Source organism: Crinia signifera, chromosome 2 (assembly GCF_055691185.1).
Source record: "Crinia signifera chromosome 2, ASM5569118v1, whole genome shotgun sequence".
NCBI classification, from domain to species: domain Eukaryota; kingdom Metazoa; phylum Chordata; class Amphibia; order Anura; family Myobatrachidae; genus Crinia; species Crinia signifera.
Window position 1 is genome coordinate 268542707 of NC_139218.1, and position 12439 is coordinate 268555145.

Here is a 12439-nt window from a genome sequence, read left to right on the forward strand (position 1 = left end):
AGCCAGTACTATACAGGGGGAACTGCTATAGTTACTCACAAAGAGTCAGTAAGCCAGTGCCATACAGGTAGGCTGCCATAGATACACATGATGTGTCAGTAAGCCAGTTCTATACAGGGCAGGCTGCTATAGATACACACAATGTGTCAGTAAGATGTGCTATACAGGGTAGGCTGCTATAGTTACACACAATTTGTCAGTAAAACATGATATACAGGGTAGGCGTGTATAGTTACACAATGTGTCAGTAAGCCAGTGATATACAGGGTAGGTAGATGTTGCACTGACGGTCAGAGAGCAGTGATTCACTCCCAACATTCTGTTTATAAATCGTTAATGGTATCATTCAGTGTTTAAGACCTAGATCGTTCGCCCACCAGGTGAAGCGATATCTTTATCAATATCTCGTTTGCTAACAATATTGCATAGAGGTGATTCAGTATATCCAATCAGCCTTCGGCAGCTATCTATCCTATGGCTTACAGGTAACTCCACTTTTGAGCCCTTCTGTCTAGGCCACACACAGTAACCTATCACTGTTACCATAACAACACAGGTGTTCCGCCAGTGCGCATTTCACTTTAATGGCTTTATCAGGGTTGCACATGACCAGTAGCGGTGCCCGAACTGACCTTCTGAGAGCACAGAGGCTGAAGCAGCACTGACAGACCCCTACCCAAACTTTAGTATGGTACTTGGCAAGGCCTGATACACTTGACAGCATTAAGACAGGTTATAGTGGTATAAAAAAAACCTGCCCCAATCTGCAACGCGCCTCCCATTTTGGTAATATATTTCCCCTTTCAGGGTTGTAAATTGAGGCAGGTAGGAGATATGCTATTCTGCCCTTGCTTATACATACACATAGTCTAAAGGTGGCCATACACACGCAGATTTATCTTCAGATCTGGCTGCTTGGAACAAAAACATGGTTATGGATGAGAGCAAATGACAGTTGATCATTTGCTTGGAAATGTTGGAAAACTGACAAACTGTCACTCATCCATAACCATGTTTTTGTTCCAACCAGCCAGATCTGAAGATAAATCTTACTAGTGTATGGGCACCACTTTATTTGTATACATATATTTGCCTGTATGGCTGCTGCTAATACCTGTGTGATGACATCACAATGGCCCTGTGATGACATAACAGTGATTCTATGATGTCACAATGCCTGGTGAGCCAGGACGGAACACTAGGAGTCATTCTGTTGCCTGGTCCCGACTTGTGCAGTCAGAGCTTTTGAACGTGTCTGATTATTCAGCATTTTCAGTTCATATATTGTGTTTGGAGAGGAGCAAGGAGAGAGAGGAGGAAAGAGGAGACTAACGGGAGCAGCCGTGCGCTGCGTCCCGTTCTATATTGGCAAGGTAAGTGCACCCTTATTTCTATTCATACTTTTTTGTTTGAGCAATTAGGGTTCTTCATGGATTTCTTAAGGGGGCGAGGCTCACGTGAAAGTGGGCATGTCATAGCATAGAAGGTGGTTATGTCCCAATTTAGTGGGTGTTTCAGGGGGTCTTTGTCCAAACCTGAGGGGTTATTTACTATTTATATCACTGCCGGTTCCCAATGACCCCCAACATTTTTGGCGATCAATATGAGCTGAAATGGTTATTCGTCTCCAGTGAAATAAATTGTAACATTGTGACAGGAGATCGGGGACCATATTCACTTTTTGCTTTTCATGGCGCCCAGAGAGGTCACGTATAGTAGCGTAAAGGGCTCGCTTGGCTGCCTATTTTCTCTGCCTATCAAGCAGGTAAACTCCATCCCGCCAAAGGCACGCCCACCCCGCCACACAAATACCTGCACTATGCTGCAACGCGTACGCTTACACATTCACGCGTAAGCACCCGCACAGAGGAAAAATTGGTCGATGGTTACTCACCATCAAATGATTTTTCCTTTGTTCCTTGTGTTTCCGTCCATTATGACTAGAAGGGATATTTGCGTATAGCTTATTTGTTATTAAATATTTCTATTTTATCTTTAATTAAGGTGACTCAGTGAGTGAAACTTGCTACAAGAGGAGAAATGGCCCAATTGCCATCAGAGAGTCAAGCCAAACAAGAACCCCGGGAGAGGCAGATGCCCCCGGCACCGCGGGTAAGACAGGCCCCACCGCCTCCCCGCGAGAGAAAGGCGCCACCGCCTCCCCGCGAGAGAAAGGCACCACCGCCTCCCTGCGAGAGAAAGGCACCACCGCCTCCCTGCGAGAGAAAGGCACCACCGCCTCCCCGCGAGAGAAAGGCACCACCGGCACCAAGGGAGAGACAGGCCCCACCGGCACCAAGGGCGAGACAGGCCCCATCGGCACCAAGGGAGAGACAGGCTTCCTCACCATTGAGGAATTCGCCCCCGTTAATATCCACGGTGTGGCAAGAGCCCCCGTCACAATCAACGGAATGGTATACGCTCCCATCACCATCCATGGAGAGGCAAGAGCCCCCGTTCCAATCCACGGAGTGGCATGAGAACCCATTATCCATGGACTGGTATTCGCCCCCGAAAACATCCAAGGAGTGGTATTCACCCCCGGAAACATCCACATTGTGGCCAGAGACCCCGGAAACATCCACGGAGTGGCAAGAGAACCCATTATCCATGGACTGGTATTCGCCCCAGAAAACATCCAAGGAGTGTCAAGAGTCTCAGGAAGCATCCATGGAGTGGCAAGAGTCCCAGGAAGCATCCACAGAGTGGCAAGAGTCCCAGGAAGCATCCATGGAGTGGCAAGAGACCGAGGAAACCTACACGGAGTGGCAAGAGACCCAGGAAACATCTCTGGAGTGGTATACGCCCCCCGTCACCACCCACAGAGTGGTATACGCCCCCGTCACCATCCACGGAGTGGTATGCACCCCCGTCACCGTCAAGGGAGTGGCATGTGCCCCCGTAACCATTTACGGAGTGGCAAGCATCCCTGTCACTGGAGTGGCATGCACCCCCTACACCATGCAAGGAGTGCTATGCACCCCTGTCACCATCACTGAGTGGCATGCACTCCCAATGTAGAGGCGTTCCACTACATTTTAACTTCTGTTAAATATAGAATATTGCACATAACAACCAATCAGACTGTATCTATTATCTCCTATACGATACTAAATAAATGAGTAGTCTAGATAATAGACTAATTATTTATTTAGTATTGTCTAGGAGATACTAGATAGAATCTGATTGGTTGTTATGGGCAACATCCCATCTTCAACAGAATTCCCATCTTATACCCCATCATGTGTTATTGCCAACAACAATTTGAGTAATAAAATGAGTGGTGAATAATACTGTATCCCTGTGGTTATTTCCTCATTTGAAGCGTCTCCATGCTGGGTGAATGCTTGGCGGCTACAGTGTCAGAATATATAAAATAAAACATGTGTACATTTACTTTTTTAAATAGGTCTACACACATCTCAGAGGGTTCCTTGGTCTATGAGAAGACCTAGCCATTACCCGATTATTCTGTCTACACACATCTCAGAGGGCTCCTTGGTCTATAAGAAGGACCTAGCCATTACCCATCATTCTCCTGTCTACACACATCTCAGATGGTTCCTTGGTCTATGAGGAGACATAGCCATTACCCATGATTCTTCTGTCTACATACATCTCAGAGGGTTCCTTGGTTCCTTTCACCTATCTACAGACATCTCAAAGGGTTTCTTGATCTATGAGGAGACATAGCCATTACCTCATCATTCTGCTGTCTACACACAACTCAGATGGGTTCCTTGGTCTATGAGGAGATGCAGCCATTACCTCATCATTCTTGTGTCTACATACAGGACATCTCAGAGGGTTCCTTGGTCTAGGAGGAGACCTAGCCATTACCCCATCATTCTCCTGTTTACACACATCTCAGAGGGTTCCTTGGTCTATGAGAAGTCCTAGCCATTACCCGATTATTCTGTCTACACACATCTCAGAGGGCTCCTTGGTCTATAAGAAGGACCTAGCCATTACCCATCATTCTCCTGTCTACACACATCTCAGATGGTTCCTTGGTCTATGAGGAGACATAGCCATTACCCATGATTCTTCTGTCTACATACATCTCAGAGGGTTCCTTTGTTCCTTTCACCTATCTACAGACATCTCAAAGGGTTTCTTGATCTATGAGGAGACATAGCCATTACCTCATCATTCTGCTGTCTACACACAACTCAGATGGGTTCCTTGGTCTATGAGGAGATGCAGCCATTACCTCATCATTCTTGTGTCTACATACAGGACATCTCAGAGGGTTCCTTGGTCTAGGAGGAGACCTAGCCATTACCCCATCATTCTCCTGTTTACACACATCTCAGAGGGTTCCTTGCTTTGGTCCATACAGTATTTAAAATAGCCATTAAAATCCTGTAATTTCAGTAATGTTACAAATGCCTGGGGAGTTCATACAGTAGGTTGCGGCCCATTCAAATAGTTACCTCAGTAAACAAAATGGCCGCTTCACAAAGCGCTGCAGTGAGGCCCCTAGTTCACAGTGACTGATATTTTGCATCTTCCTAACAAGTTTGTGCTAAAATAATACACACAATGCAATATTAGCATTGCTGTTTGTCAAAAAGTGTATTATTAGGTCGACTATAACTAGGTCAACGGTCATTAGGTCAACCACTATTGGTCGACAGTGAAAAGGTCTACATGCACTATGGTTGAGACAAGCAAAAGGTCGACATGACTTTTTAAGATTTTTAGTGCCTAGGTCAACAACAGTCGACATAGACCCTCAATTAGTGTACCAAGTACCCTCGTATGGTGCCTCGCTCGCCATACTTTACCATTACCAATTGTAGGCCACGTGGATAATAAATTATAACAAGTTATCCGACTGAAAAAGGTTGGAAAGAGATAAATTAACAGCCAATCAGCTTCTAACTGCCATGTTACGGCCTGTGTTTCAAAAATGTCAGCTAAGACCTGATTGGTTGGTACCTTAGCTCTCTCCAATATTTGATAAATATCCTCCTTACAGACACAGCAGGCTTCTTCCGAACACTTCAAGTCCAGCACCTATTTAGTGCAGACAAGGAAATGGGTAATTATGTCCTGACAACACAGTGTACAGCATACAAAAAGGCCGACAAGCCTTGATGAACAGCACACGTGGCACACTTATCTCTCTCCTTATGTACACACCACTGGAGAGTGGTATAGTCAGATGATTATCGATTTTGGCCACACTTTATTTCATACAAACGGATAAGAGGAGACGCCCAATCCCATATAGGGATGTATGGTATTTTCTCCCCACTCTGACATCTTCGGTGATGGGTATCCATATATAACAAGAATCCCTTTCAATACTGCGGTCATCTCTACTGTATAAACCAGTTTGAGGCGGAGAAGAGGAGACTAATATACCTTCATAGGGATGTATTATCTATTGATAGCACTGATGAACGAGACACGATTTCATATGCTCTTGCATATGCTCTTTTTCTTTCACGTGTTTATATGGTGTGGGGACACCATCCCTGTGTCTTCATCCACCAAGATGCAATCTAAGTGCGATTTGAACACCTTTATATTACTTTCATACTATAGAGTAGGCTACTATAGTTAAACACAATGTGTCAGTAAGCCAGTGCTATTACAGGGTGAGCTGCTAAACTTACACACAATATGTCAGTAAGTCAGAGCTATACAGGGTAGGCTGCTATAGTTACACACATTGTGTCAGTAAGCCAGTGCTATACAGGGTAGGCTACTATAGTTACACACAATGCGTCAGTAAGCCAGTGCTATACAGGGTGAACTGCTATAGATACACACAATGTAAGCCAGTTCTATATAGGGTAGGCTGCTATAGATACACACAATATGTCAGTAAGACATGCTATACAGGGTAGGCTGCTATAGATACATGTAATACATGTAATGCGTCAGTAAGCCAGTGCTATACAGGGTACGCCACTATAGTTACACACAATGCATCAGTAAGCCAGTGCTATACAGGGTAGGCTACTATAGTTACACACAATGCGTCAGTAAGCCAGTGCTATACAGGGTGAACTGCTATAGATACACACAATGTAAGCCAGTTCTATATAGGGTAGGCTGCTATAGATACACACAATATGTCAGTAAGACATGCTATACAGGGTAGGCTGCTATAGATACATGTAATACATGTAATGCGTCAGTAAGCCAGTGCTATACAGGGTAGGCCACTATAGTTACACACAATGCATCAGTAAGCCAGTGCTATACAGGGTGAACTGCTATAGATACACACAATGTAAGCCAGTTCTATATAGGGTAGGCTGCTATAGATACACACAATATGTCAGTAAGACATGCTATACAGGGTAGGCTGCTATAGATACATGTAATACATGTAATGCGTCAGTAAGCCAGTGCTATACAGGGTAGGCCACTATAGTTACACACAATGCATCAGTAAGCCAGTGCTATACAGGGTGAACTGCTATAGATACACACAATGTAAGCCAGTTCTATATAGGGTAGGCTGCTATAGATACACACAATATGTCAGTAAGACATGCTATACAGGGTAGGCTGCTATAGATACATGTAATACATGTAATGCGTCAGTAAGCCAGTGCTATACAGGGTAGGCCACTATAGTTACACACAATGCATCAGTAAGCCAGTGCTATACAGGGTGAACTGCTATAGATACACACAATGTAAGCCAGTTCTATATAGGGTAGGCTGCTATAGATACACACAATATGTCAGTAAGACATGCTATACAGGGTAGGCTGCTATAGATACATGTAATACATGTAATGCGTCAGTAAGCCAGTGCTATACAGGGTACGCCACTATAGTTACACACAATGCATCAGTAAGCCAGTGCTATACAGGGTAGGCTACTATAGTTACACACAATGCGTCAGTAAGCCAGTGCTATACAGGGTGAACTGCTATAGATACACACAATGTAAGCCAGTTCTATATAGGGTAGGCTGCTATAGATACACACAATATGTCAGTAAGACATGCTATACAGGGTAGGCTGCTATAGATACATGTAATACATGTAATGCGTCAGTAAGCCAGTGCTATACAGGGTAGGGCACTATAGTTACACACAATGCATCAGTAAGCCAGTGCTATACAGGGTGAACTGCTATAGATACACACAATGTAAGCCAGTTCTATATAGGGTAGGCTGCTATAGATACACACAATATGTCAGTAAGACATGCTATACAGGGTAGGCTGCTATAGATACATGTAATACATGTAATGCGTCAGTAAGCCAGTGCTATACAGGGTAGGCCACTATAGTTACACACAATGCATCAGTAAGCCAGTGCTATACAGGGTGAACTGCTATAGATACACACAATGTAAGCCAGTTCTATATAGGGTAGGCTGCTATAGATACACACAATATGTCAGTAAGACATGCTATACAGGGTAGGCTGCTATAGATACATGTAATACATGTAATGCGTCAGTAAGCCAGTGCTATACAGGGTAGGCCACTATAGTTACACACAATGCATCAGTAAGCCAGTGCTATACAGGGTAGGCTACTATAGTTACACACAATGCGTCAGTAAGCCAGTGCTATACAGGGTGAACTGCTATAGATACACACAATGTAAGCCAGTTCTATATAGGGTAGGCTGCTATAGATACACACAATATGTCAGTAAGACATGCTATACAGGGTAGGCTGCTATAGATACATGTAATACATGTAATGCGTCAGTAAGCCAGTGCTATACAGGGTAGGCCACTATAGTTACACACAATGCATCAGTAAGCCAGTGCTATACAGGGTGAACTGCTATAGATACACACAATGTAAGCCAGTTCTATATAGGGTAGGCTGCTATAGATACACACAATATGTCAGTAAGACATGCTATACAGGGTAGGCTGCTATAGATACATGTAATACATGTAATGCGTCAGTAAGCCAGTGCTATACAGAGTAGGCTACTATAGTTACACACAATGCATCAGTAAGCCAGTGCTATACAGAGTAGGCTACTATAGTTACACACATTGGGGGGTATTCAAATGTTTACTTTTGGGCGTCATATTTATCACACCTTTCAAATTCACGCATCTGACGTCTTTTGAAGTAATTGTCGGGTTTGCTATTCAAATGTTTTTTCTTTAGACGCCTAGGGGGGTATTCAAAGGTTAGTCTTTGGGCATCTATTTGTAAGGCGCTTTTAAATTCACGGTAATCGCGCCTTATTAACAAATTGTCGTGACCGGGATTCAAATGTTAAGACACTATTTTCATTTGGGCGCCTAAATAGGGAGTGGAAGTGATGTTATGAACGGTCATGTTTAAAACGACCTTTACATCACGCTCGTGCCTGCTGTCACCTCATCCGTCTTTTCTGCTGAGCTGCTCCTCCGATCCTCCAGTCCATGCTGGTTGTATCTCCTCTGTCCTCTCTACCCAGCCGTTCCTCCTTTCCTGTCCCCGCTGTCCTCCCCTCCATTCCCTCAGCCTATCACCTAAATCAGCCATGGGAACCAGAGCTGCGGCTTGTTCAGTGCAGTGTCTGCGGCTGTGTCAGGCTGTCAGCAGCGATTGTGAAGGGACCAGTACTATTATTGTGGGGACTTCAGCACGGCGCAACTGAGCGTCCAGTGGGAGGCATCTGCCGGCTATCAGCTGGAAACAGCTGCAGGGGGGGAGTGGAGTGTCAAAGGCACAGGGGCTGTTTGCAGGGGGGGAGAGGCGTATCTTTGGTGGTTATTGGCATCATGTCTGTGATAGGGATGGCCATCAACCATCGATTATTTGAAATAATCAATGATTCATGGCTGATGTCGAATACTTTTGCCATCAATGGGGAGAACCAGATGGTTTCCCTCCATCGATGGAACAGCAAAACAATGTTTTGCTTTTTTTTCAAAGTGCTGGGACACGGAGCATAGCTCTGCCCCAGACACCCGTGAAGCCCCGCCCCCATGTTTTGATTGGCCCACAGGCCAAATCAATCAAACACAATGGATGACCATCGCTATGTAAAAATATCGATGGTAATCCATTGCATAGATTAGCACTATCGATGGCCAGTTTCAAAATTGCCATCGATGGCAACCATCGATGGCAATGGCAACGATGGCCATCCCTAGTCTGTGATGTGTATAATTCCTGCTCGCACTGACAGCAGCAGCCATTGCCAGTCAGCGGCAGAGTGAGGGTCGGGCTCAGTTACCATTGATGGAGAAACTGTGAGAGACCCTCGTTTATCCATTTGTCAGGTCCATTATAGTGTGGGTGCAGGGCTTCCTGGTTGTCAAAGGCGGTGTCAGGGCCCCCGGAACGTCTGTGGCAACCAGCATGAAATCTCCCATGGCAACAAGTATGTAACCCCCTTCCCCACCATGGAAATTAGTTTGTAATCCCTCGTGGAAACAAGCATGAAACCCTGCGTGGCAAGGAGTATGCAATCCCCCGGCAATGAGTAAGTGGCACCTATGTGGCACAATATGTAAAAAGCTATGCTATGTGTGTGAGTGGTATAATATGTACTATGCATTACGGTGTGTGGCATAATGTGTCATCTGCATTATAGTGTAAATTTCCGCTGCATGCCTTTGGCGTGCGTCGGTGGGACTATGTGCTTCCACGTAGTATCTTTACTCCTCCCGTAGGCCTGACACCTGCACTCTTGCCTCCCCTCACTGCTAGGCCACACCCCCTTCCTGGAGCCTGCACATACTTTTTAGCGGTTTATGGGGGGTATTTTTAGCTAGTGACACTGGGTGCCAAATAAGCTATAAAAAGGTACTTACAGCTATATATAGCACTGCAGCAAACTCCCCCAAAGCACACCCTCTGGCAACCTGTGTAAGACTGCTGGCATAAAGATCAGGCCCCTGTCGGCACACCCATACTGCGGACACCACTGGAACCTTGTGCACAGCTGGTAACACCGAGGACACAGACAGCACTCCTGCAATGCCAGCACCTCCTGCACTGCCAAACTTGCTGGGACCTCCAGCACTGCCCATAAGCATATCTGCAGTAGTGACGCTGCACTTCTAGCGAATGGATCATGCACAGAGACTGTCACACAAACCCATCCCCTTTACTTTTGAAGGAAAAAAAATAACACTTTTATCACCACCCGACACCCAGGTGAATAAAATGACAAGAAAATTACCAAGTTTAGACGACTATTAAAAGGCGTGAAACTTATCACCAAACATTTGAATACGAAGCCCATTGAAAATGACTGTGAAGTAAAAGATGTTTAAAAAACTGTCAACTTTTAAAAGACAGAAGAATTGAATAGCAAACTAATATCACGACATATAAATGTTGTGGAAAAAAAGGGAGAATAGGCGTGAAAAAAAGAACAGACCAACATTTGAATACCCCCCAATGTATAGCAAGGGTCAGGCAGTGATGACATCCCCACAAGACTCCCCTATGCAAATGTTGTGTTCTCTGTGAAGCTGATCTGGCCAGAAGATCAGCAAGTACGGTGTCACACTCAGCAGTTGCATGCTCAATTTCCCAGTATACTGCAGCTAAACCAATCTGCTTTCTAGCCAAATGTGTTGGTTAGCTCTGTGAACATTGCCCACAACTTTGATAACTGTGTTCATGTGCTAGAAATGTGTCACTTTCACTGCATGCTATGTTCAGATCAAGATGCATATGCACTAAACATCCAGATATCACTAGTTTAGATTAGTATATAGTAACTCCTACACGTACCATGTCCCAGTCTCCCATAGTTGCCACGGCCCCAGGTGTAAAGCTCTCCCTCAGCAGTGATCGCTGCACTGTAAGTGCTGCCACAGGCGACATGGACAACCTGCTTCCCAGTCTGCTTTCCACACAGAGCAGAAATTAGCTTCGGCTCCTCTAATGCGCTGAAAAGAAAATTAGCATTACTTTAAGCCAAAAGAAACACAAGAATGTAAATTCCTCATTGCTCAGTTTAAATGACATCTAGTGTTATACAGAAGTTGAAACTGTATACATATTGGCCCTTATTCTGGTTGGTGCGGTCAGAGCCGCACACGGGGCTCCGACCGCACAAACCAAGGGCCGCCCACCAGACGGATCGCCACGGCCGTCCGTACACGGACGGCTGGCGATCCGCATTATAATGGTGGAGGCTACGCCTCCACCATGGTGGGAGCTGCCCCCTGCATTCGATGGTCGTCGACCATCGAAGGCAGGCCCGCACGCCGCGGCAGCTCCCGCAAGCTAAGACCACACGGACAATCGTCCGTGTGGTAGCTTGTATGGGGGCTGAAAGCTGACATCCGGCGACGTCAGCTTTCCGCCCCCATGTCATGGTAATGAGGGCGTCATGCCCTCATTACCATGCATACGCCCCGCGTTTGCATGGGAACGCCCATGAAACGCGGGGCGTACACATAGGGAAATGAGGGCATGAAGCCTCTCACGCCCCTATACGCCCCCTTTGCGGCGGACGAAATACGTCTGCGGCGAAGGGGGCTGCACATGCGCAGATTGACCTCTGCGCATGTGCAGAGTCCAAACATCGGCGGTACGGCCGCACGCGGCCCGTACCGACCGAATCAGAATAAGGGCCTCTGAGAGGTATACACACGCGAAAAGTCATTTCTTTTTTTCCCCCCAACTATTTTTTTTCCTAGGTATCTAATTATAACCCTCTTTTTCTGTCCACCAAAAAAATAAAGCTTTTGCAAAAACAAATGGTATGATAAGTCAAAGACCTATGCATTTTCACAGCCACAATAGGGGAAAAAAGGCTTGTTATAATAGATTTGGTTTTAATCCCTGATAACTGCTAGTATCAGGGCTAATAGTACAAAAATTTAAATAATATTAATTGTAATTTACTGCAGGTAATAGGACACTGCCCATTGTGACATGACTGGCAGGCCCAATCTTTTTTATGCTGTATGTAAATAAATTTCAAATGAATTGGCTAGAGGCCTCAATGCATAAGGAGGCTAGAGTTTAGTATATGTTTGCATTATGGAAAACCTATATGGATACCCTGCCTACAAATACACTGTTGCAGGTTAAAATGTATTTATTTTTAAAACATGAGTTGGGAAAATATCAGTATAGTTAGAAGTAAGGTCATAAACTTGACTCAAATACAAAACAATGAGTTTCATTTTGAGACACTTAAGGCCTTGTATAGAACACTACACATCCCTGTGTAGGTAAATGGTGAAGGTCAGTAGACTGGATGTAAACAGTGAAGTATGCGTTTTTGACTAGTATACTATATTATGGGAAAACATTCAGTCATAAAAAATATCTTACACCGTGTCTCCATGACCTAGTCTGCCGCCATCACCACAGCCCCATGAAAAGAGTTCACCATTGGCAGATAAGGCCAGATAGTGCTGCCCATCAGAGTGAGAAGCAATCTTCACAATGTTACGAGAAGAAAGACCCTGTACAAGCTGTGGTCCCTGGAAGTAAAGCAAAGGTTACATTGAAGCAGATAGAACAACT

General features: G+C 45.0%; 1 protein-coding gene across 5 annotated transcripts in view; it reads right to left on the minus strand.

Moving 5' to 3' along the window:
- HERC2 (HECT and RLD domain containing E3 ubiquitin protein ligase 2) overlaps positions 1-12439 on the minus strand; it is a 212299-nt gene that overhangs the window by 158181 nt on the left and 41679 nt on the right. For all 5 annotated transcript variants that reach the window (XM_083168587.1, XM_083168588.1, XM_083168589.1 and 2 more), the window contains 2 exons: positions 12245-12396; positions 10688-10845 (listed from right to left, as the gene is read on the minus strand). In XM_083168587.1, coding sequence (XP_083024713.1) covers positions 10688-10845; positions 12245-12396 — 310 coding nt within the window. The remainder of the gene's footprint in view (positions 1-10687; positions 10846-12244; positions 12397-12439) is intronic.